This window comes from Phocoena phocoena, chromosome 5 (genome assembly GCF_963924675.1).
Source record: "Phocoena phocoena chromosome 5, mPhoPho1.1, whole genome shotgun sequence".
Classification (NCBI taxonomy): domain Eukaryota; kingdom Metazoa; phylum Chordata; class Mammalia; order Artiodactyla; family Phocoenidae; genus Phocoena; species Phocoena phocoena.
The window spans coordinates 94273203-94295572 of NC_089223.1; the positions used below are offsets into that span (position 1 = coordinate 94273203).

The window sequence follows — 22370 nt, forward strand, 5'->3', positions numbered from 1 at the left end:
GTTTTTTTTCTTGTAGTTGACTTCTAGTGTCATAGCATTGTGGTTGGAAAAGATGTTTGATATGATATCAGTTTTCTTATTTACCAAGGTTTGTTTTGTGGCCTAGCATGTGATCTATCCTGCAGAATGTGCCATGTGCACTTGAAAAGAGTATATATTGTTGCTTTTGGATGGGATGTTCTATATATATCTATTAAGTTCACTTGATCTAATGTGTCATTTAAGACCAGTTTCCTTGTTGATTCTCTGTCTGGATGATCTGTCTATTGATGTAAGTGGGGTGTTAAAGTCCCTACTGTTACTGTCAATTTCTCCCTTTAGGACTGTTAATATTTGCTTTATGTATTTAGTTGTTCCTCTGTTGGGTGCATATATGTTTATAATTGTTATATCTCCTTGGATTGATCCATTGATTATTGTGTGATGTCCTTCTTTGTCTCTTGCTACAGTCTTTGTTTTAAAAATCTATTTTGTCTGATACAAGTATTGCTGCTCCAGCTTTCTTTTGATTTCTATTTTCATGGAATACCTTTTTCCATCCTCTCACTTTCAGTCAGTGTGTCAAGTAATTATTGATAAGTATGTATTTATTGCCATTTTGTTAGCTGTTTTGGGGTTGGTTTTATAGTTCTTTTTTGTTCCTTTTTTTCTCTTCTTTGTGATGTGATGACTGTCTTTAGTGTTATGTTTGGATTCCTTTCTCTTTTTCGTCTGTGTATCTATTTTGATTTGTGATTACCATGAGGTAGGGGTGTGTGTATGTGTGTGTGTGTGTGTGTGTGTGTGTGTGTATTATTTAAGTTGCTGATCTCTTAATTTCAAACTCATTTTTAATACCCCAGTATTTTTACTCCCCTCCCCCCATGGTTAGTTTTTGAATCATATTTTACATCTTTCTGTTTGTGTACCCTTCATTACTAATTAAGGATATAGATGATTTTACTACTTTTGTCTTTTAACCTTCCTACTAGCTTTGTACATGGCTGATTTACTACTTTTACCATATATTTGCCTTTACTAGTGAGATTTTCCTTTCATAATTTTCATGTTTCCAGTTGTGGCCTCTTTTTCACTTAGACAAGTGCCTTGAACATTTCTTATAAAGCTGATTTGGTGAAGCTGAGCTCTTAGCTTTTGTTTATCTCTAAAACTTTTAATCTCTCCATCAAATCTGAATGAAAGCCTTGCTGTGTAGAGTATTCTTGGTTGTAGGTTTTTCCCTTTCATTACTCTAAATATATCATGCCACTCCCTTCTGGCCTGCAGAGTTTCTGCTGAAAAGTCAGCTGGTAGCTGAATGAATGTTCCCTTATGTAATTTGTTGATTTTCCCTTGCTGCTTTTAATATTCTCTTTATTTTTAATTTTTGCCATTATAATTACAATGTGTCTTGGTGTGGTCCTCTTTGGGTTGATCCTGTATGGGACTCTGTACTTCCTGGACCTTTCCCATATTAATTAATTTTTTAGCTATTATGTCTTCTGCCCCTTTTTCTCTCTCATCTCCTCTGGGACCCCTCTAGTGGGATTGTACGTTCGCTTGATGTTGTCCCAGGGGTCTTTTAAACTGCTCTCATTTCTTTTCTTTTTTCTGTTCAGCTTCAGTGATTTCCACTGCTTTTGTCTTCCAGCTCACTAATCTGTCTCTTTGTATCATTAATGTACTGTTGATTTCTTCTAGTAGTGTAATTTTCATTTCAGTTAAATTATATTCTTCATCTCTGTTTGGTTCTTCTTTATATCTTGCAACTCTTTGTCAAACTTCTCACTGTATTCATATCCAGGAATTTTTTTGTTGAGTCTTTCATGTAGACAATCATGTTATCTGTGAACAAAGACAGTTTTATTTCTTTATTCCCCGAATGTGTACTTCTTGTTGTTTTTTCTTGTTACCTAGAGCTTTTTATTATGTTACCTAGAGCTTCCATTATGATGCTGAATAGGTGTGATAAGATGGGGATATCCTTACCTTGTTCATGATGTTAGGGGGAAAATATCTAGTTTTTCACCATTAAGTATGATGTTGTAGGTTTTTGTAGATGTTATTTATCAAGTTGAAGAAGTTCTCCTCTGTTCCTGGTTTTCTGAGTTTTTATTATGAATGAGTATTAGGTTTTGTCAGGTGCTTTGTCTGCATCAGTTGAGGTGATCATATGATTTTTCTTCTTAGGCTGTTGATGTGCTCGATTACATTAATTGGTTTTCAAATGTTGAATCTGCTTTGTATACCTGAAATAAATTCCACTTGGTCATTGTGTATAATTCCATTTGTACATTGTTGGATTTGATTTGCTAGTATTTAGCAAGATTTTAAAATTTATTTTCATGAGAGATATTGCTTTGTAGTTTTGTCTTTATCTTTCTTTTGTATTACTATAATGCTGACCTTAGAATGAATTGGTAAGAACTCCCACCTCTTCTATTCTCTGGAAGAGATGGTAGGGTATTGGTGTAATTTCTTCCCTAATACTTGGTAGAATTCACCAGTGAAACCATCTGGGTTGGTGCTTTCTGCTTTGAAGGTGATTATTCATTCATTTTTAACAAATATGAGCTTATCCATGTTATGTATTTCTTTGTGTGTGTTTTGCCAGATTGTGTCTTTCAAATAATTGGTCTGTTTCGTGTAAGTTATCATATTTGTGGGTATGAAGTTGTTCATAATGTTTATTTATCATCCTTTTAATATTCATGAGATCAATTGTGATGGCTTTTTTTTTCATTTCTGTGTTTGTAACTTGTGTCTTGCCACTCTTTCTTGGCATTCTGGTTAGAGGTTATCAATTTTAATGACGTTTTCAAAGAACCAGGTGATCTTAGTTTTTAAGAAGGCATAGACTATATATACTGGATTCTTTATTCTGAAAGTTCTCTAATATCATCTGCTTTTTAGTTTTATTAAGGAAGGAAAGATTCTGAAAGCATATCATAGATTTTTTTCCCTTAATCTGATTTTTACTTTATGGTTCCCGTAGGCTTTTCAGATCTTACTTAATGTTGAAACATAAAGGCATATCAAAAAGATAGCAAAGAGTTGCTTTTTGTCATGATGAGTAACTCTGCCCCAAGGAGTGTTTTACTGTGGAGATTTAACCAACTCTACCCTTTCCTATGAGAATTCAACACTAAATCTTCAGGAATTTTCATGAGATATGACAACATTGAAAAGTCATTTGCTCTTTTGCTTATTATTCTACATTTAGACTTAAAACTTTTCCACAGGGTTAGAGCTGCTCAGAATGTTCCCCTAGGAAGTTTAAATGCCTCACTACATCATTAAGCTTCAAAGGTTATTAGAGGTAGATAACATAAATCACCTTAGTATATTGGTAGTATATTTAAACTGTCTAAAGAGATAATTCTTTATGTTTACATGAATTATATCTTTTAAACGTAAGGCATATGAATAATTTGTTTTTTAAATGAATTGTTAAAGAAGTATTTATTTTTGAAATGACAAGGAATTTTATAACGAAGGAAGATTTGGTTTCTTGATTCTGGAAATATAGACGATTAGAAATATGAAACTCTCATTAAAGAAACAATGAAAAATCCTAGATTAAAAATCAAAACTTAAAATAGAGAGCAAGAATATATATCTGTATCTAAAAGGAAAAAATCTCCCCTGGTAATTTTTAGCCATTGACTAATTGCCACAGGGTTTAAGAATCTGAGTTCAAACTAATTCAAAAATCTAGAATTTAATTTAAAATCATCTTGCATTGGAAGCAACCCAGTTGTCCATGGACAGAAGAATGGATAAGCAAAATGTAGTGTATATATACAATGGAATATTAGTCACCCTTAAAAGGGAGCAAATTCTCACATATGCTTCAGTGTGGTGGAACCTTGAGGATATTACACTGAGTGAAATAAACCAGTCACAATATGACAAATACTGTGTGATTCCACTTATATATGAGGTAGTTGGAGTAGTCAATATCATAGAGACAGAAAGTAGAATTGCAGTTGCTGTGAGTGGAGGGGGATGAGAGATTATTGTTTAATGGGTATAGTTTCAGTTTTGTAAGATGAAAAATTATGGAGATGGATAGTGCTGAAGGTTGCACAACATTATAAATGTATATAATACCACTGAACTAAACTATACACTTAAAATGGTTAAGATGGTAAATTTTATGTTATGTGTATTTTACCACAATAAAAAAAACTTTTTTAATCATCTTTGTTTTCAAAATAGTCCCAAATATAAAGTCCTTTAAAAAGTGAATTCATTCCCCCCAAAATAAAATAAATCATAAAACACATAAGCAAACAGTTTATAATTGTTGGCAGAAATAATAAAGAACCAGAACCAACCTTCAAAGACTGGATTTTGTAATTAAAAGATAAGAATATAAAAAGAGTATGTTTTAATCTATTGAAAGAAATATGAAGTTTAAAATTAAAAGCATGAGTAAAAGCTAGAGACTATCATAAACTACCCAACATGTATAAAAAATAACCAAATAGAAGTGTCTAAAAATGAAAAATGTAATAATGAAATTTTAAAACATAATGAAAGTTTTAAACAACCAATTACATTTGGGAGGGTCATTGATAATTGTGAAGGTTGAAGAAGTCACAAAAAATGCAGCAACAAAATGAAAAATTTGAAAGATGCTAAGAGACATGAAAAATACAGTGAAATGAGGTATTGTGTGTCTAATCAGAATTTAAGGTGGGGATTATAAATAGAATTTAAGAGAGGCAATATTTAAAGAGATACTACCAGAGAATTTTCTAGAATTTATGAAAGACATGAATCATATTCAGGGATCCTAGTGTTACCTAACAGGATGAGTGAAAATAAATTCACATCAGACTTAGTTGAAGACTGCAGAGCAAGAGAAAATGTTGATAACAGCCAGAAGTACAGGACTGATTACTTACAGTTGAATAAGACTGACAGCTGCTTTCTAAGCAGAAATGGACTCCTACAAAAGAAAGTGACTATCAACTTAGGATCTGGTAAAAGCGCTTTCAAGAAACAAATTTGTTTGCAGGTTAAAAAAACAGAAAACAGGGACTTCCCTGGTGGCTCAGTGGTTGAGAGTCCACCTGCCAATGCAGGGGACACGAGTTCATGCCCCGGTCCGGGAAGATCCCACATGCCGTGGAGCAGCTAGGCCCGTGAGCTATGGCCGCTGAGCCTGCACGTCCGGAGCCTGTGCTCCGCAACGGGAGAGGCCACAACAGTGAGAGGCCTGCGTACCGCAAAAAAAAAAAAAAAACCAAAAACACAGAAACTTTACCTCCAATAGACTTAAAACAAAAAACCCTCTGAGGGTTATACTTGAGGAAGAAATAAAACAATCTTGAAAAGAAGGTCTGAAATGCAAGGAGGAATGAAAGTACGAACTGGTAAACATTGAAGTAAATCTAAAGAAAAACTGATTGCCTAAGATAATAAAAATAATAGCTACTTGTGGGATTAATAAATCCTGTTAATACCTGAAAACAAGAGCATGTAAGCCTAGAGTGGTATGAGTGGAATTAAAGCATTGTACAGCCCTTTTTAGTAGAGCAAATATATTTATTAACTTCAGACTTTCCTTGACAAGGAAAAATAACGCATCTGAAATTTTGGGGGCTAAGTAATGAAAGAATAGCTCTAGAGATACTAGTTTCAAACCAGTAGAAGAGGCAAAATACATGGAAAATTTTTTTCAAAAGAAAAATTGGGACCTATAAAAGCAAAAAATAGGAATAAATAGAAATATTAGTTATTTAAATAGATGTAGTACGAGTTCTCCAATTAAGACATCGATTATTAGATAGATTAAAAATTCAAATCCACCTATATGTTCTTTATAAAAGACTCCTTGAAAATGTGAAAGGCTGGAAAAAATACACACTAGTAAAAGCCTGACCAAATATGCATAACAATGTATAACATCAAGCATAATGACTTATGAAGACAGAAATATTAAAAATTAATTGGATTTTTATATCATGATAAAAGGTACTGTTTCACCAGAAAACCATGACAGTTGTGAATATGTGTGTCAGAATAGCACAGCCTGAAAATATGATGCAAAAATTATCAAAAGTACAAGGAGAACATCATAGACAGGGAGTTTAAGATCTTGTTAAGTCCAACAGACCTAATGTTAATGAGAAGAAAGAAGATTTGAACAACATAGTTTTAATAAGTTTGAGGTTATGGACATACATAGAGCCCCAAACCCAATCATTGCAAATTTTGAAACCTTGTAAACATTTTTTCAAGTATACTCAAAATTTTATAAAAACTGACTGCATTTTGTGCCATTAAGAAGTTATCAACAAGTAAAAACTGATATCACACAGACCATATTTCTTGATACAGTTCAGTTAAGATGGCAGTCAGTAACAAAAAAGACAACTTTAATGGAATAAGTTTGTGCATATGGAAATATTTCTAAGTAATTTATGGGATAAAGAAGGAATCCTAATGTCTATCAGAATATATTTGGCACTAAATAATATTAAAATATATTTTAAAGCTTATAAGACTTATAGGATTTGATAGAAGGAGATTTATAGCCTTAAATTTTTATATTTTTAGCAAAAGATTGGAAATTTACTAAGTCAGCGGAGCATCTAAGTGAAGGAGTTTTTTTTTTTTTAAGTAACCCTAAGGGACTTCCTTGGTGGTGCAGTGGTTAAGAATCCGCCTGCCATTGCAGGGGACACAGGTTCGAACCCTGGTCTGGAAAGATCCCACATGCTGCGGAGTAACTAAGCCCGTGTGCCACAACTACTGAGCCTGCGCTCTAGAGCCCGCAAACCACAACTACTGAGCCCGTGAGTTGCAACTACTGAAGCCTGTGCACCTGGAGCCTGTGCTCCACAACAAGAGAATCCACCACGATAAGAAGCCTGCGCACCGCAACAAAGAGTAACGCCTGCTCACCGCAACTAGAGAAAGCCCACGCGCAGCAATGAAGACCCAACGCAGCCAAAAATAAATAAATAAAATACAAAATAAAATAAAGTAACCCTAAATAATTAGGAGAAAGGCAGACAAGATATCAACAAAACTGGTGAAATAATATGCAAAGATAAAATAGAAAAGATAAAGTTAAAACAATTTTTTTAAAAAGGCTATTAAAGTGAAAATGTCAAAATTTGCTGGTATCCGAAATTTTACATCCTAAAATTCTAGGAATTTAATGCTTCAGGTATTTTGCTCATTTTTAAAGTTTTTGGTCTTGGGAGATTTCCCAAATTATTGTCTTTAATTTTTTTCCCCTGATAGGGATTGTTAGAAAATAGTTGCATTATATAAAAATTATGTAATTAGGCTACTGCTTTTTGAGGACTATGTGATAAGCACTGGGTAAGCACTCTCTATACATTAGTTCATTTAATCCTTGAAGCAACTCCTTTAGACACTATTAGTAAAACTGCTTTACAGATGAAGAGATTATGGCTTATAAAGTAACTTACACAACGTTATACAGCCTGTAATCAGCAGAGCTGAAATTTGATTCCAGGTGTATCTGACTACAATGATGTATTTCCAACCATTCTTCTATATTGCCTTCCAGTGTACTATTTATTATGGGTTAAAAATATACTAAGTTTGGTGGTTCTCCAAGAGTGATACATGGAACTCTTGGGTCTCTAAGACTCATTGAAGGAATGTGCAAGGTCAAAACTTTATAAAATATGATTCTAAGATGTTATTTGCCACTTTTGCTGTGTTGACCTTAAAACTGATGGTGCAAGAGCAATGTTGGTTAAAATTACTGGTACCCTAGCATGAGTCAAACCAGTGGCACTAAACTATACCTAGTAGTCCTTGTGTTCTTCAGCACCGCACACATTGTAGTAAAAAAAAGGGCTATTACACTTAAGAAGCCCCTGATGAAGGAATAAAATTGTTTTAATTTATGAAAATTTAACCCTTGGGTTAGACATTTTAAAAAATATTCTGTACAATTAAATGTGAAGTACTCAAAATATTTCTCTTGCATACCAAATTACATTGGTTGTCTTGAGGACAAAAAACTTTGTTAAGGGCCTTAACTCATAAATAGTATTTATTAATATCTGTGTCAAGTAATATAGCAGTGAACTTCATAAAGCAGAAACTTGAGAGAATTCAGAGTAAAGAACAAACACCTCAGGTGTATTAACATGTTACTTTCAGTCCTAGATCGGTAAAGGGGATCTAAAATAAGTAAGGAGGGGGCCAGGGCAGGGGTTGCGGGGCCGGGGATTGGGACATGCCAGTGGCAACAGCGAGAGGCAGCCGGGAGGAGTAACATAACAATGGCTGCCCAAGGAGAACCCCAAGTTCAGTTCAAACTTGTATTCGTTGGTGATGGTGGTACTGGTAAAACTACATTTGTGAAACGTCATCCGACTGGTGAATTTGAGAAGAAGTATGTAGCTACCTTGGGTGTTGAGGTCCATCCCCTTGTGTTCCATACCAGCAAAGGACCTATTCAGTTCAATGTATGGGATACAGCTGGTCAGGAGAAATTTGGTGGACTGAGAGATGGCTATTATATCCAAGCTCAGTGTGCCATTATAATGTTTGATGTAACATCGAGAGTTACTTACAAGAACCTGCATAGAAATCTGGTACGAGTGTGTGAGAACAGTGGTGGTGGGAAAACTGGACAACTACATGTAAAAGAATGAAATCAGAACACTCCCTAACACCATACACAAAAATAAACTCAAAATGGATTAAAGACCTAAATGTAAGGCCAGACACTATCAAACTCTTAGAGGAAAACATAGGCAGAACACTCCATGACATCAATCACACCAAGATCCTTTTTGACCCACCTCCTAGAGAAATGGAAATAAAAACAAAAATAAACAAATGGGACCTAATGAAACTTAAAAGTTTTTGCACAGCAAAGGAAACCATAAACAAGATGAAAAGACAACCCTCAGAATGGGAGAAAATATCTGCAAATGGAGCAACTGACAAAGGATTAATCTCCAAAATTTACAAGCAGCTCATGCAGCTAAATATCAAAAAACAAACAACCCAATCCAAAAATGGGCAGAAGACCTAAATAGACATTTCTCCAAAGAAGATATACAGATTGCCGACAAACACATGAAAGAGTGCTCAACATCATTAATCATTAGAGAAATGCAAATCAAAACTACAATGAGATATCATCTCACACTGGTCAGAATGGCCATCAAAAAATCTACAAACAATTAATGCTGGAGAGGGTGTGGAGAAAAGGGAACCCTCTTGCACTGTTGGTGGGAATGTAAATTGATACAGCCACTATGGAGAACAGTATGGAGGTTCCTTAAAAAACTACAAATAGAACTACCATATGACCCAGGAATCCCACTACTGGGCATATACCCTGAGAAAACCATAATTCAAAAAGAGTCATGTACCAAAATGTTAATTGCAGCTCTATTTACAATAGCCAGGACATGGAAACAACCTAAGTTTCCATCAACAGATGAATGGATAAAGAAGATGTGGCACATATATACAATGGAATATTACTCAGCCATAAAAAGAAACAAAATTGGGTTATTTGTAATGAGGTGGGTGGGCCTAGAGTCTGTCATACAGAGTGAAGTAAGTCAGAAAGAGAAAAACAAATACTGTATGCTAACACATATATATGGAATCTTAAAAAAAAAAAAAAAAAGTGGTCATGAAGAACCTAGGGGCAAGACGAGAATAAAGATGCAGACCTACTAGAGAATGGACTTGAGGATACGGGGAGGGGGAAGGGTAAGCTGGGACAAAGTGAGAGAGTGGCTTGGACATATATACACTACCAAATGTAAAACAGATAGCTAGTGGGAAGCAGCCGCATAGCACAGGGAGATCAGCTCGGTGCTTTGTGACCACCTAGAGCGGTGGGATAGGGAGTGTGGGAGGGAGACGCCAGAGGGAAGAGATATGGGGACATATGTATATGTATAACTGATTCACTTTATTATGAAGCAGAAACTAACACACCATTGTCAAGCAATTATACTCCAATAAAGATGTTAAAAAAAAATACAATGTGTAATCCTAGATTGCAACCTGAGATTGGGGAGGAAAAAGTTGTAAAGGAGATAATGAGGAAAGTTGGGGACAAAATTTTTTTGTTAAATTTTTTGAAAGGGATGATGGCATTATAGTTATGTATCATAATGTTCTTGTTCTTTATTTCTTAAGTAGAGTTAAAGCTTCATGATATCTGCAACTTTCAAATGCTTCACCCATAAATAACCTGTGTGTGTGAGTGTATGTGTAAATCCAATGACGCAAAATGTCAATAGTTGTTGAATCTATAGAGGTAAAATTTTGTGGAAGTACACTGTACTCTTCTTTCAACTTTTCTGTAGATTGAAATTTTTAGAAAAAAAATATTTGGGGAAGAATAGGAGGCAAGGGCAACAACTGTACACCATAAGTGGTTCAGTAGAACTTTCCTTCTTACCTTTCGTTATATCTTTATCTGCACTAATATGATATTTGTCATTAAATGATACCAATGTGTGTCAGAAGTCTTCATGTTAAATAAAGTGCTACAAGTATTAATTGTTAATACATATCAAACATGGAGAGAAGGGAAATGGATTTTGGAGAAAGAGAAGATAAGAAAAATACCATCATCCTGGTCTTTAAAATTTTTGTTGGATTAGTGACCAATATTATCCAGTTTGACAGTCTCATAATTGAGACAGCCTACACAGATATTCTTAGATTGGTCCTAAGAGCAACTCTCTCTCTAGGTAAATAGTAGCATTATATGCTACCTATGAGTGTGGAAGAATACTAAACAAAGGAGTGAATACAAGGAAGTTGGAATCAGTTGGTTCTGGTGATTCACATCTCTCCCATATGTAAAATACACTCACCCCTGCCCAAGACCTCCAAAAGTCTTATCTTATTACAACATCATCTCAGAGACCACACTCTTGTTATCTAACTCAGTTTCAGATACAAATGAAGTTCCTTGAGTGTAGTTCCTTTGGTATAGCACTTCAAATATAGTTTCTCTTGATCTGTAGACCTTTAAAAGTAAAAAGGCAAATTACTTGCTCACACACACCCAACATACAATGTTAGGATAGGCATAGGATAACCCCTGTAAACACTCTTGTTCAAAAATGGCGAAATGGGGTGCACACAGGGGTCACTGTTCCATAGCAATCCTGAAATCCAGCTGGGCAGATGTTGGAAGTTATTTGATTAGATCTTAAGGAAAAATTCTTTATGGCTCTTGAATCTGCCCTCTGGGCTCTAAGTTCCACTTTCTAATTTATCCTTCCTTCCTGTTTTTTTTAATTGAGTTATAATTCACATACAATAAAATTCACTTTTTTAAAGTATAAAATTTAGTGGTTTTTAATACACTCATTAACAAAGTTTTGCAACCATCACCGCTGTCTGATTCCAGAACATTTTCTTCACCCTGAAAAAGTAACCCATTACTAGATGAACACTCACTCATCATTCTCTTACTCTTCTCCAGGCTTTGGCAACCACTAATCTAATAGATTTCTCTCTTTGTAGATTTGCCTGTTTTAAACATTTCATATAAATGAAATTGCACTATGTGCAGCCTTCATTTAGCATGTTTTTGAGGTTCATTCTTGTTATAACATGCATCAGTTCATTTCTTTTTATGATTGAATAATTATTGTATGGATATACCACATTTTATTTATACCTTCACCAGTTGACATTCATTTGGGTTGTTTCTACTTTTTGGCTGTTGTGAATAATGCTGCTGTGAACATTCATACATACGTTTGATTGAACATATGTTTTCAGTTTTCGTAATTATATACTTAGGGGTGGAATTTGCTGGGTCATATGGTAATTCTGTGTTTACATTTTTTAATGTGTTTTCAGAATTATTTTCCAAAATGGCTGCACCATTTTACATTCCCACCTACCGTGTATGAGGACTCAGATTTCTCCACATTCTCACTCGCACTTGTTATCTGCACTTTTTATTATAATTCTCCTTCAAGGTGTGAAATGGTATCTCATTGTGCTTTTGATTTGCATTTCCCTAAAGACTAATGATGTTAATCAACTTGTCATGTGCTTACTGGTCATTAGTAATATCTTCTTTGGAGAAATGTCTACTCAAATCATTTGCTGTTTTTTTATTTGGGCATTTGTCTTTTTATTGTTGGGTTATAAGAGTTCTTCATATACTTGGACAGTAGACCCTTATCAGACATGTGATTTGTAAATATTTACTCCTATTCTGTGGACTCTCTTCACTTAGTGTCCTTTGAAGTAAAAAAGTTTTAAATTTTAATCAAGTTCATTATATCTGTTTTTTTCTCTTGTTGCTTGTGTTTTACTGTCGAATCTAAGGAATCATTGCCTTAATCTAAGGTCATGAAGATTTACATGTATGTTTTCTTTCAGATTTTTATAGTTTTAGCTCCTACATTTAGGTCATTGATGCATTTTGAGTTAATTATTCTATATGGTATGAGGTGGAGGTCCAGTTTCATTATTTTGCATGTAAATATCCAGTGGTCCTAGCATAGTTTGTTGAAAAGACAATGATTTCCCCCACTGAATTGTCTTGGTACTCTTATCAAAAATAGATTAATGGTTTATCTTGGGGCTCAGTTCTACTCTATTAATCTATATGTCTGTCCTTAGGACATTAACACCTAGGCTTGATTATTATACTTTATAGTAAGTTTTGAAATCAGGAATTGCTAATCCTCCAGTTTAGTTCTTTTTCAAGATTATTTTGGCTATTCTGGATTCCTTGCATTTCAGTATGCTTTTTAGAATCACCTTGTCAGTTTATACAAAAATGCCAGCTAGGGGCTTCCCTGGTGGCGCAGTGGTTGGGGGTCCGCCTGCCGATGCAGGGAATGTGGGTTTGTGCCCCGGTCCCGGAGGGTCCCACATGCTGCAGAGCGGCTGGGCCCATGAGCCGTGGCCGCTGAGCCTGTGCGTCCGGAGCCGGTGCTCCGCAATGGGAGAGGCCGCAACAGTGAGAGGCCTGCGTACCGCAAAAAAAAAAATGCCAGCTAGGGTTTTGATAGGGATTGTGTTGAATTTATTGATCAATTTGGGGAGTTCTTATCATGTAACAATATTAAGTCTTCCAGTTCATGAACACAGGATGTATTTCTGTTTGTGTTTTGTCAAACTTATTCCTGTAAGTCTTTTCTTCCTAATACTGTTGTAAATGGAATTATTTTCTTAATTATTTCCTTTTAGAATTGTTCAGTGCCATTGTACAGAAGTAAAATTGATTTTTGTATATTGATATGGCATCCTGTAACCTTGCTGAACTTACTAGTTCTAAAATTTTGTGTGTGTGGATTCCTAACAAATTTGTATATACAACATTATGTTATCTGTAAAAAGAGTTTTACTTCTACTTTTTCAATCCAAATTACTTTTATTTCTTTTTCCTGCCTAATTGCACTGGCTAGAACCTCCAGTACATGTTGAATAGAAGTAATGAGAACAAGGACAAGAGTCCTTCTCTTGTTCTCATATTATGGGGGAAACTTTCAATCTTTCACCATTAAGTGTGATGTTATCTGTAGATTTTTCATAGATGCTCTTTCGTAGATTGAGGTAGTTTCCTTCTGTTCCTAGTTTGTACATTGTTTTTATCACGAAAAGGTATCAAGTGCTTTTCTACATCTATGGAGATTATTATGTGGATTTTGTTCTTTATTAATACGTTACATTACATTGCCTGATTGGTTTTCATATGTTGAACTAACCTTGTATACTTGTGATTCTTGGTCTTGATGTATAATCCTTTTTTTTTTTTAACGTCTTTTTTGTAGTATAATTGCTTTACAAATGGTGTGTTAGTTTCTGCTTTATAACAAAGTGAATCAGCTATACATATACATATATCCCCATATCTCCTCCCTCTTGCATCTCCCTCCCACGCTCCCTATCCCACCCTTCTAGATGGTCACAAAGCACCGAGCTTATCTCCCTGTGCTGTGCAGCTGCTTCCCACTAGCTATCTATTTTACATTTGGTAGTGTATATAAGTCCATGCCACTCTCTCACTTCGTCCCAGCTTACCCTTCCCCCTCCCGGTGTCCTCAAGTCCATTCTCTACATCTGCGTCTTTATTCCTGTCCTGCCCCTAGGTTCTTCAGGAACAGTTTTTTTTTCTTTTCAGATTCCACACAATGAGTTAGCACACGGTATTTATTTTTCTCTTTCTGACTTACTTCACTCAGTGTGACAGACTCTGGGTCCATCTGTCTCGCTACAAATAACTCAGTTTTGTTTCTTTTTATGGCTGAGTAATACTCCATTGTGTATATGTGCCACATCTTCTTTATCCATTCATCTGTCGATGGACACTTAGGTTGCTTCCATGTCCTGGCTATTGTAAATAGAGCTACAGTGAACATTTTGGGACATGACTCTTTTTGAATTATGGTTTTCTCAGGTTACATACCCAGTAGTAGGATTGCTGGGTTGTATGGTAGTTCTATTTTTAGGTTTTTAAGGAACCTCCATACTGTTCTCTGAAGTGGCTGTATCAATTTACATTCCCACCAGCAGTGCAAGAGTGTTCCCTTTTCTCCACATGCTCTTCAGCATTTATTGTTTCTAGATTTTTTGATGATGACCATTCTGACTGGTGTGGGATGATATGTCATTACAGTTTTGATTTGCATTTCTCTAATGATTCGTGATGTTGAGCATCCTTTCATGTGTTTGTTGGCAATCTGTATATCTTCTTTGAAGAAATGTCTGTTTAGGTCTTCTGCCCATTTTTGGATTTGGTTTGTTTTTTTTGATATTGAGCTGCATGAGCTGCTTGTAAATTTTGGAGATTAAGCCTTTGTCAGTTGCTTCATTTGCAGATATTTTCTCCCATTCTGAGGGTTGTCTTTTCATCTTGTTTACAGTTTCCTTTGCTGTGCAAAAGCTTTGAAGTTTCATTAGGTCCCATTTGTTTATTTTTGTTTTTATTTCCATTTCTCTAGGAGGTGGGTGAAAAGGGATCTTGTTGTGATTTACATCATGGAGTATTCTGCCGTTTTCCTCTAAGAGTTTTATAGTGTCTGGCCTTATGTTTAGGTCTTTAATCCATTTTGAGTTTATTTTTGTGTATGGTGTTAGGGAGTGTTCTAATTTCGTTCTTTTACATGTAGCTGTCCAGTCTTCCCAGCACCACTTATTGAAGAGGCTGTCTTTTCTCCATTTTATATTCTTGCCTCCTTTATCAAAAATAAGGTGACCATAGGTGCGTGGGTATATATCTGGGCTTTCTATCCTGTTCCATTGATCTATATTTCTGTTTTTGTGCCAGTACCATACTGTCTTGATTACTGTAGCTTTGTAGTATAATCTGAAGTCAGGGAGCCTGATTCCTCCAGCTCTGTTTTTCGTTCTCAAGATTGCTTTGGCTATTCAGGGTCTTTTGTGTTTCCATACAAATTGTAAAATTTTTTGTTCTAGTTCTGTGAAAAATGCCAGTGATAGTTTGATAGGGATTGCATTGAATCTGTAGATTGCTTTGGGGAATAGAGTCATTTTCACAGTGTTGATTCTTCCAATCCAAGAACATGGTATATCTCTCCATCTGTTTGTATCATCTTTAATTTCTTTCATCAGTGTCTTACAGTTTTTTGCATACAGGTCTTTCGTCTCCTTAGGTAAGTTTATTCCTAGGTATTTTATTCTTTTTGTTGCAGTGGTAAATGGGAGTGTTTCCTTAATTTCTCCTTCAGATTTTTCATCATTAGTGTACAGGAATGCCAGAGATTTCTGTGCATTAATTTTGTATCCTGCTACTTTACCAGATTCATTGATTAGCTCTAGTAGTTTTCGGATAGCATCTTTAGGATTCTCTATGTATAGTATCATGTCATCTGCAAACAGTGACAGCTTTACCTCTTCTTTTCCGATTTGGATTCCTTTTATTTCTTTTTCTACTCTGATTGCTATGGCTAAAACTTCCAAAACTATGTTGAATAATAATGGTGAGCGTGGACAACCTTGTCTTATTGTATAATCCTTTTTATGTGTTGCCTGTTTCTGTGTGATAGGAGAGTTGGCCCTTGAACAATGTGATGGATAGGGGCTGGCCCCTCATGCAGTTGAAAATCTGTGTATGACTTATGGTCAGCCCTCTGTATTTGCATTTCCACATCCAGAGATTCAACCAGTCACAGATTGTGTAGTACTGTAGTATTTACTGTTGAAAAAATCCACATATAAGTGGACCCGCACAGCTCAAACCCATGTAGCTCAAGGGTCAACTGGATTTTTGTCTATTCATAATGGATAGTTTTCATTTCGTTTAGTAGTTTTCTTTTCATGTAATTTCTTTGTCCAGGTTTGGTATCAGGCTAATATTGCCCTCATAGAATGAGTTGGGAAGTGTTCCTTCCTCATCTCTTGTTTTGGAGTTTGTGAAGGATTGGTTTTAATTCCTCTTTAAATGTCTAATAGAATTCACCAGTAAATCTGTCTGTCCCTGGGCTTTTCTTTGTGACAAGATTTTTGGTTACTAATTCAGTCTTTTTACTTGCAGGTCCAGGTTTTACTGTTATTTCTTGAGTGAGTTTGATAGTTTGTGTCTTTCTACCAATTTCGGCATTTCATCTAGGATACCTAATGTGTTGATGTATAGCTTTTTTCTTTTCTTTTTTTTTTTTTTGTAGTATTTCTTGATTAGCTTTAATGTTAGTGCTGATATTGCTTCCTTCATTTCTGATTTTACAAACTTAAGTGTATTCTGGTTTTTATTCTTGGTCAAATTTTTGATCTTTTCAGAGAACCAACTTTTGGTTTTATTGCTCTTCTCTGTTGTCTTTCTATTCTCTATCTTATTTTTTTCTGCCCTAACTTTTTATTTATTTTCTTCTCTGTGCTTGCTTTGGGTTTAATTTTCGATTTGTTTTCTCTTAAGGAAGAAGGTTAGGTTATTGGGTTACTGGGTTGAATTTTTTTTAATATATGTGTTTATTGCTATAAATTGCTCTCTAAGCAGTGCTTTAGCTTCATCACATAACTTTTGCTGTGTTGTTTTCCTTTTCAGTCATTTGGGAGTTGATTGGTCTTGAGCATCTTCTTCCCAGTTCAGTCATTTGGCTGTTTGTGGAAGACTTCAGTTCCTTTCCTTGTGAGCCTCCTCAGTGCCGCTCACAGGACAGCTTTCTCCAGAGTGAGTGATGAGAGAGCAAGAGGACAGAATAGTGTGGGTGGGGGTCACACGAACACCAGTATTCAGAGTATCCAGGGTATCCATATTCTTTTATAACCTAATCTTGGAAGTGACATACACTTCTGCAGTATGTTATTATTAATCACACATTCCACCCTTAATACAATGTGGAAGGGACTACACAACCCTGGAAACCAGGAGGTGGGAGTGGGAATCATTAAGGACCGTCTTGAAACTGGCTACTACAAACAACTCGCTAAACTCTTGAATTAGATAAATTTGGAAAATGAAGAGATAGGGCAAAAATAAATTATGTCTATCTTCTTGGGGCATACCATTTCCATTTGGCAACATATTTTCTCTTCTAGCCCAGGGTTTGTGAGTTGCCTGAATTTTGAAACCATCTGAGTTTATATCCCTGGCCTAGGTCTTTAGTTAACTCAGTGTTTTTTTATAGTTTTGATAATTTGCACAGGTATTCTAGAAGGCTCGCTAATCAGCAGCTGAGCAGCATTTTCTTTGTCTCTTTCTATTTTTTATCTTGTTTGTTTTTTGCCAAGTCCTTTGGTCTCACACATAGACTATTCCCAATATAAACAAAAACTGAGTAGATGAATAGAATAAAGTAGCATTATCTATTCTGCTTTAAACTTAGCTCTAAACTCAATTCTAAAGTATAGCCCTAGTCACATGATATGTCTGATCATATTTCTGTTGTTTTTTGATAAATATAATTATTTTGAATTTATAAAGTGATATTAGCCAATACATTACAGGATAATTAACCAAAATACCTAGAAGTAAATCAATATCTCCTTTTAACACAATTCAAAGCAAGATTAGGTTTGAAAAAAGATGGAAAAGAGTGTTCACAGATGCCTTCAAGGATTCCTGGAAGTAATAGTCAAGAAATGGTATAAATTGGTAATCCTTATGTGTAACATGGAAATTTCTCATTTTGTTACAAATCACTTTAGTTGGGTTACATGTGCTAATACTATTTATTCTGGAGCACGGTATATCACATGGGCTTAGAAATTATGTCCTTTGTGTTTTCCCAGCTAGTTAATAATTTTACATATTAACCTAGTTAGTTAATATTTTTACTTATTTGACATTTTATGATTTACGTAAAATATAACTTCTTGGCCTGCACCTTTTTGTTTCTCTTGTTATTTTCACTATAACCTAAGATAACAGTGGAGTAAATGTCAGCTATTAAAATGACAAGTACAGGAGTTCAGTATTTTATCTACAATCTCATATAACTTTAAAATATCCTGTGAGCAAGACTTATTATGACTTCCAAGGTTCTATTATCATTTCCATTTTTATGAACAGAGAAACTAAAACACAAAGGGGTATGTAACTAGCCTGAATTCGGGAAGATGGCTAAGATTTCAATCTATAGCTAAGTCTTTCTTTTTTCATTAAAATATAGTTGACAATATTACTTTAGTTTCAGGTATACTATGGAGTGATTCACATTTGCATGCATGATGAAATGATCACCATAATAAGTCTAGTAAGCAACTGTCCTCATACAAAGTTAATACAGTATTATTGACCATATTCCTTGCATTGTATATTCTCATTTATATGTGGACTTTAAGAAACAAAACAAAAACAAACTAAGCTAAAACAGACTCATAGTTACAGAGAACAAACCGGTGGTTGCCAGAGGGGAGGAGTGTTGGCGGATGAAATAGGTGAAGGGGGAAATTAAGAGGTACAAACCTCCAGTTATAAAATAACTGAGCCACGGACATGTGATATATACAGTTGACCCTTGGACAACGTGGGGGTTAGGAGCACTGAGCCTCTGCACAGTGAAAAATGAGTCTAACGTTGCAGCGGGCCCTCCATACTCAGGGTTCCACATCTGCAGACTGACCAACCATGGACTGTGCAGTACCGTAGTATGTATTTATTGGAAAAAATCCATGTCTGTGTGTACCCGCACAGTTCAAACGTGTGTTGCTCAGTGCTCAACTGTATAGCCAAGTCTTTTTTTCTCGTACTCAGAAACAAATAGTACCTCTTTTCCCTGCTGGGCTCAATGAGAAAACATTCTCAAATGTTTTTTCAGAATTCAGTGTTCTTTGTTTTGAAAGAGCTAATGTAATGGAGATGTTTATTATGTAACATCTCCAGCAGGTCCAAAACAGCACCCTGTGATCAAATATATTGATATTTCTGCAGGACCATAAACAGATTGATGTTGGCTGAGGTCACATTTTGCTATCAGATATGGTGGAGGTAGTTTTGTTGCCTTTCCTCACCTTTAAATAGTATGTTTTCTAATCTTCTTGCATTTTAGAATCATGGATCTATAAAGTAGATGCTAGTTGGAGGACTTGCCTTCAGATCTCTTAGACAATTGCTCCAGCTAATACTGAACCCCAAAACTAAGGAGACTCAACCCTTCAGTCTCAGACAGCCCAGGATCAGGGCAGGCCTGTTCACACAGCACTGATCTGCCTGGGGAAGAGTTGAAGCATTTAAGGAGCAGAGGAGCATGTTGGTTTGGCCAAAAAGTTCGTTTGGGTTTTTCCATAACATCTTACAGAAAAACCCAAACAAACTTTTTGGCCAACCCGTTATCTCTAGAAGTAGGCCCACTTCTAAGAGGAAGAAGTGTGGAGCCTAACCAAATACACTTAGTCATCCTTCCTAGTTCACCAATCATACTGCCTCTGAAGGGGCAGAGTAAATAAAAGGATTGGGGTGAGGCCAGTAGTGTGTGTGTGAAAAAAGCCACCACCATCCAATATTAAAACTATTTATTACTTATTATATACTGTGTTTATAAGTGGTCTGTCTTTATTCCACACCTCTTACAAAATCATTCAACTGTTTTTACCTCGTACAGGTTTCAAGCAGAATTGTATATGACTGCTGTCCTTTATTTTGGTTGTAGCTGACCAACATGTTTTGGGACCAAGGACTGATTAAGACCCTCAGTAGTGGTACTGCTGTTTTTATAGGGGAATCTTAGTAGATGTGCACTGAAATATTTAAGAGTGAAATCTCATAATTCTGCAATTTACTTTCCCGTAGTTCTGCAAACCAGTAAAAGTAAAAAGAAGGTGAATGTGGCAGAATGCTAACAATTCTTGAATCTTGGTAGAGGCTGTCTGTGTCATTGTAGTGTTCTTTATTTTTTTCTTTCTGATTGAAATTTCTCAATATGAAAAATTGAAAAAAGAAAAAAATCCTTAATGATGACATTTAGGCTATATATGAAGTGCACATTTGACAGAATTGAAGAATTAATGGTAATAAATAGTTACAGAGTTTATTTTCTTTAATAGTTAATGTGTATACCTACTCTATTAGGTTAAAACTTGCTTGGTTACTTATATATACAATTTATGTTCACATACTAAGTGTCTTAGTATCTTGTAGAATACATTTGAATTAAAACTCTGAAAATAAGCTGTCTGTTTTTATGTCTAGTTGTTTATATTTTAGTTTGGGACCAAAAATATTTATTTTTCAGAAACAATTAAAAATGCCAAGTTTGGGGTTGATGTATTCTCATAATACTAATTAAATCAACACGGTTTTTGTTGCTAAGTCCTAGAAACCATTTGCAATTATGGACTGAATCTGAGACTTGTGAAATCATTAATTTGTAATTAAGATAAATTTAAACATAGGTATTTTGCATTCTCTTTTTTAATTCTTATTATATTTATTTCTTCCCTAGATCTTCCTCAGAACTGTGATCCTAACATTCCCCTAGTTGCTCAGGAATTAATGAAAAAGATGATACGTCAGTTTGCAATTGAGTATATTTCAAAAAGTGGTAAAATTCAAGAGAATAGAAATGGTTCAATTGGACCAAGTCTAATATGTAAGAGTATCCAAATGAATCAAGCAGAAAACTCCCTTCAGGAAGAGCAGGAAGGCCCCTTAGACCTCACTGTGAATCGAATGCAAGAACAAAATACTCAGCAAGGTAAGATTTGTGTGTGTGTGTGTGTGTGGTATGTGTGTGTATGTGTGTGTGTAACATATAATTTTATGTTTTAGTATTCTTAAATATATATAACCTTATATTCACAGAGAAATTTACTTCAGAAGTAATATTACTTGTAATTAACCTATGTAGTATGGACTAGAGAGAAGTGCTGAATTAGAGCTTTTGTATTACATTTGACTTTGTTTATAAAACTGGAAGTGAGAGTTTCTCTCAATGTTTTTTCACAGTAAAGTGTATGGTGAGAGAATTCTAGCAAGCAACCTAAAAGGAAAGTGTACAAATAAAAAGATATATATGATAAAAATGTATTTTTGTAATGTACAGCTGAGAACATTCATTAAGCACTTGCTGTTCAGTTTTTTGCACTTAGGTGAAAGATAAAAAGAAATAGATGACTTGTATTCAATTGTTTATGATGTAACTAGGGAAAGAGAAAAGTTAATGCATGGGATAAATATAATTAACTATATGGAGATACATTTTTCATAAGAAGCATGAATGATGAGGCGGTATTGGTCTTATCTAATTGTTAATTGAAGGAAGAGTTGTGATTCTCAGAGGAAAAGAAGGAAGACCTTAAAGTGCTTGTGGAGGATGCCAAAACAAGTGTTTGCCTGGAGAAGAGAGAACAAGTAGCTTTTGTTAATACAAGTTAAGGATAGTGTTGTCGGGCCTCAAAGCCAGAAAAAATGTCAGCATTAAGTTTGATTGCAGAAGGCAATGTGGTGTTGGAGACTGTAAAGAAGAGTACACTAGTCAGTGTTTAAAGAAGATAATCTTTTCACTGTGTAAGACATTAAAATTGAGAGAGGCTGAAATATGGAAATACTTTTCTCTGTTTGCTTCCCTAATTGTAGGTTGTTTGAGTTCATTTATGTAGTAAGATCTGAGAAATTTGAGATAATAATTAGGTAGGTTATAAGACGGAGAAAGAAATGTTGAAGATGATTTTGATGTAAGTCTTAAGGACAAAAATATATCAATACATTGAATTTTGGAAGTTAGAAAGCATGGGATTTTTAGAATTTTTGTTTGTCTTGCTTTTCCATGTTTCATACCCTCTTATATCTCTTCTCCTTTGTGGGAGGCAGTTCAGTGTTCTAAAGAGACTAAAACATAGGCTTTGGTATCTGTGACAGACTTGTGGTTGAAATCCCAGCTCTGCTACTTAAGTTACATGAATAGTTAACTTTACCTGTCAGAGCTTTAATTTCCTCATTTGTTACTTGGCAATAATAATAACAAACTCACTGGAGCAAT

At 35.1% G+C, this 22370-nt stretch overlaps 1 protein-coding gene across 4 annotated transcripts in view; it reads left to right on the forward strand.

Moving 5' to 3' along the window:
• LCORL (ligand dependent nuclear receptor corepressor like) overlaps window positions 1-22370 on the forward strand; it is a 158649-nt gene that overhangs the window by 82309 nt on the left and 53970 nt on the right. For all 4 annotated transcript variants that reach the window (XM_065877812.1, XM_065877813.1, XM_065877811.1 and 1 more), the window contains exon 5: window positions 20835-21086. In XM_065877812.1, the coding sequence (XP_065733884.1) occupies window positions 20835-21086 (252 nt within the window). The remainder of the gene's footprint in view (window positions 1-20834; window positions 21087-22370) is intronic.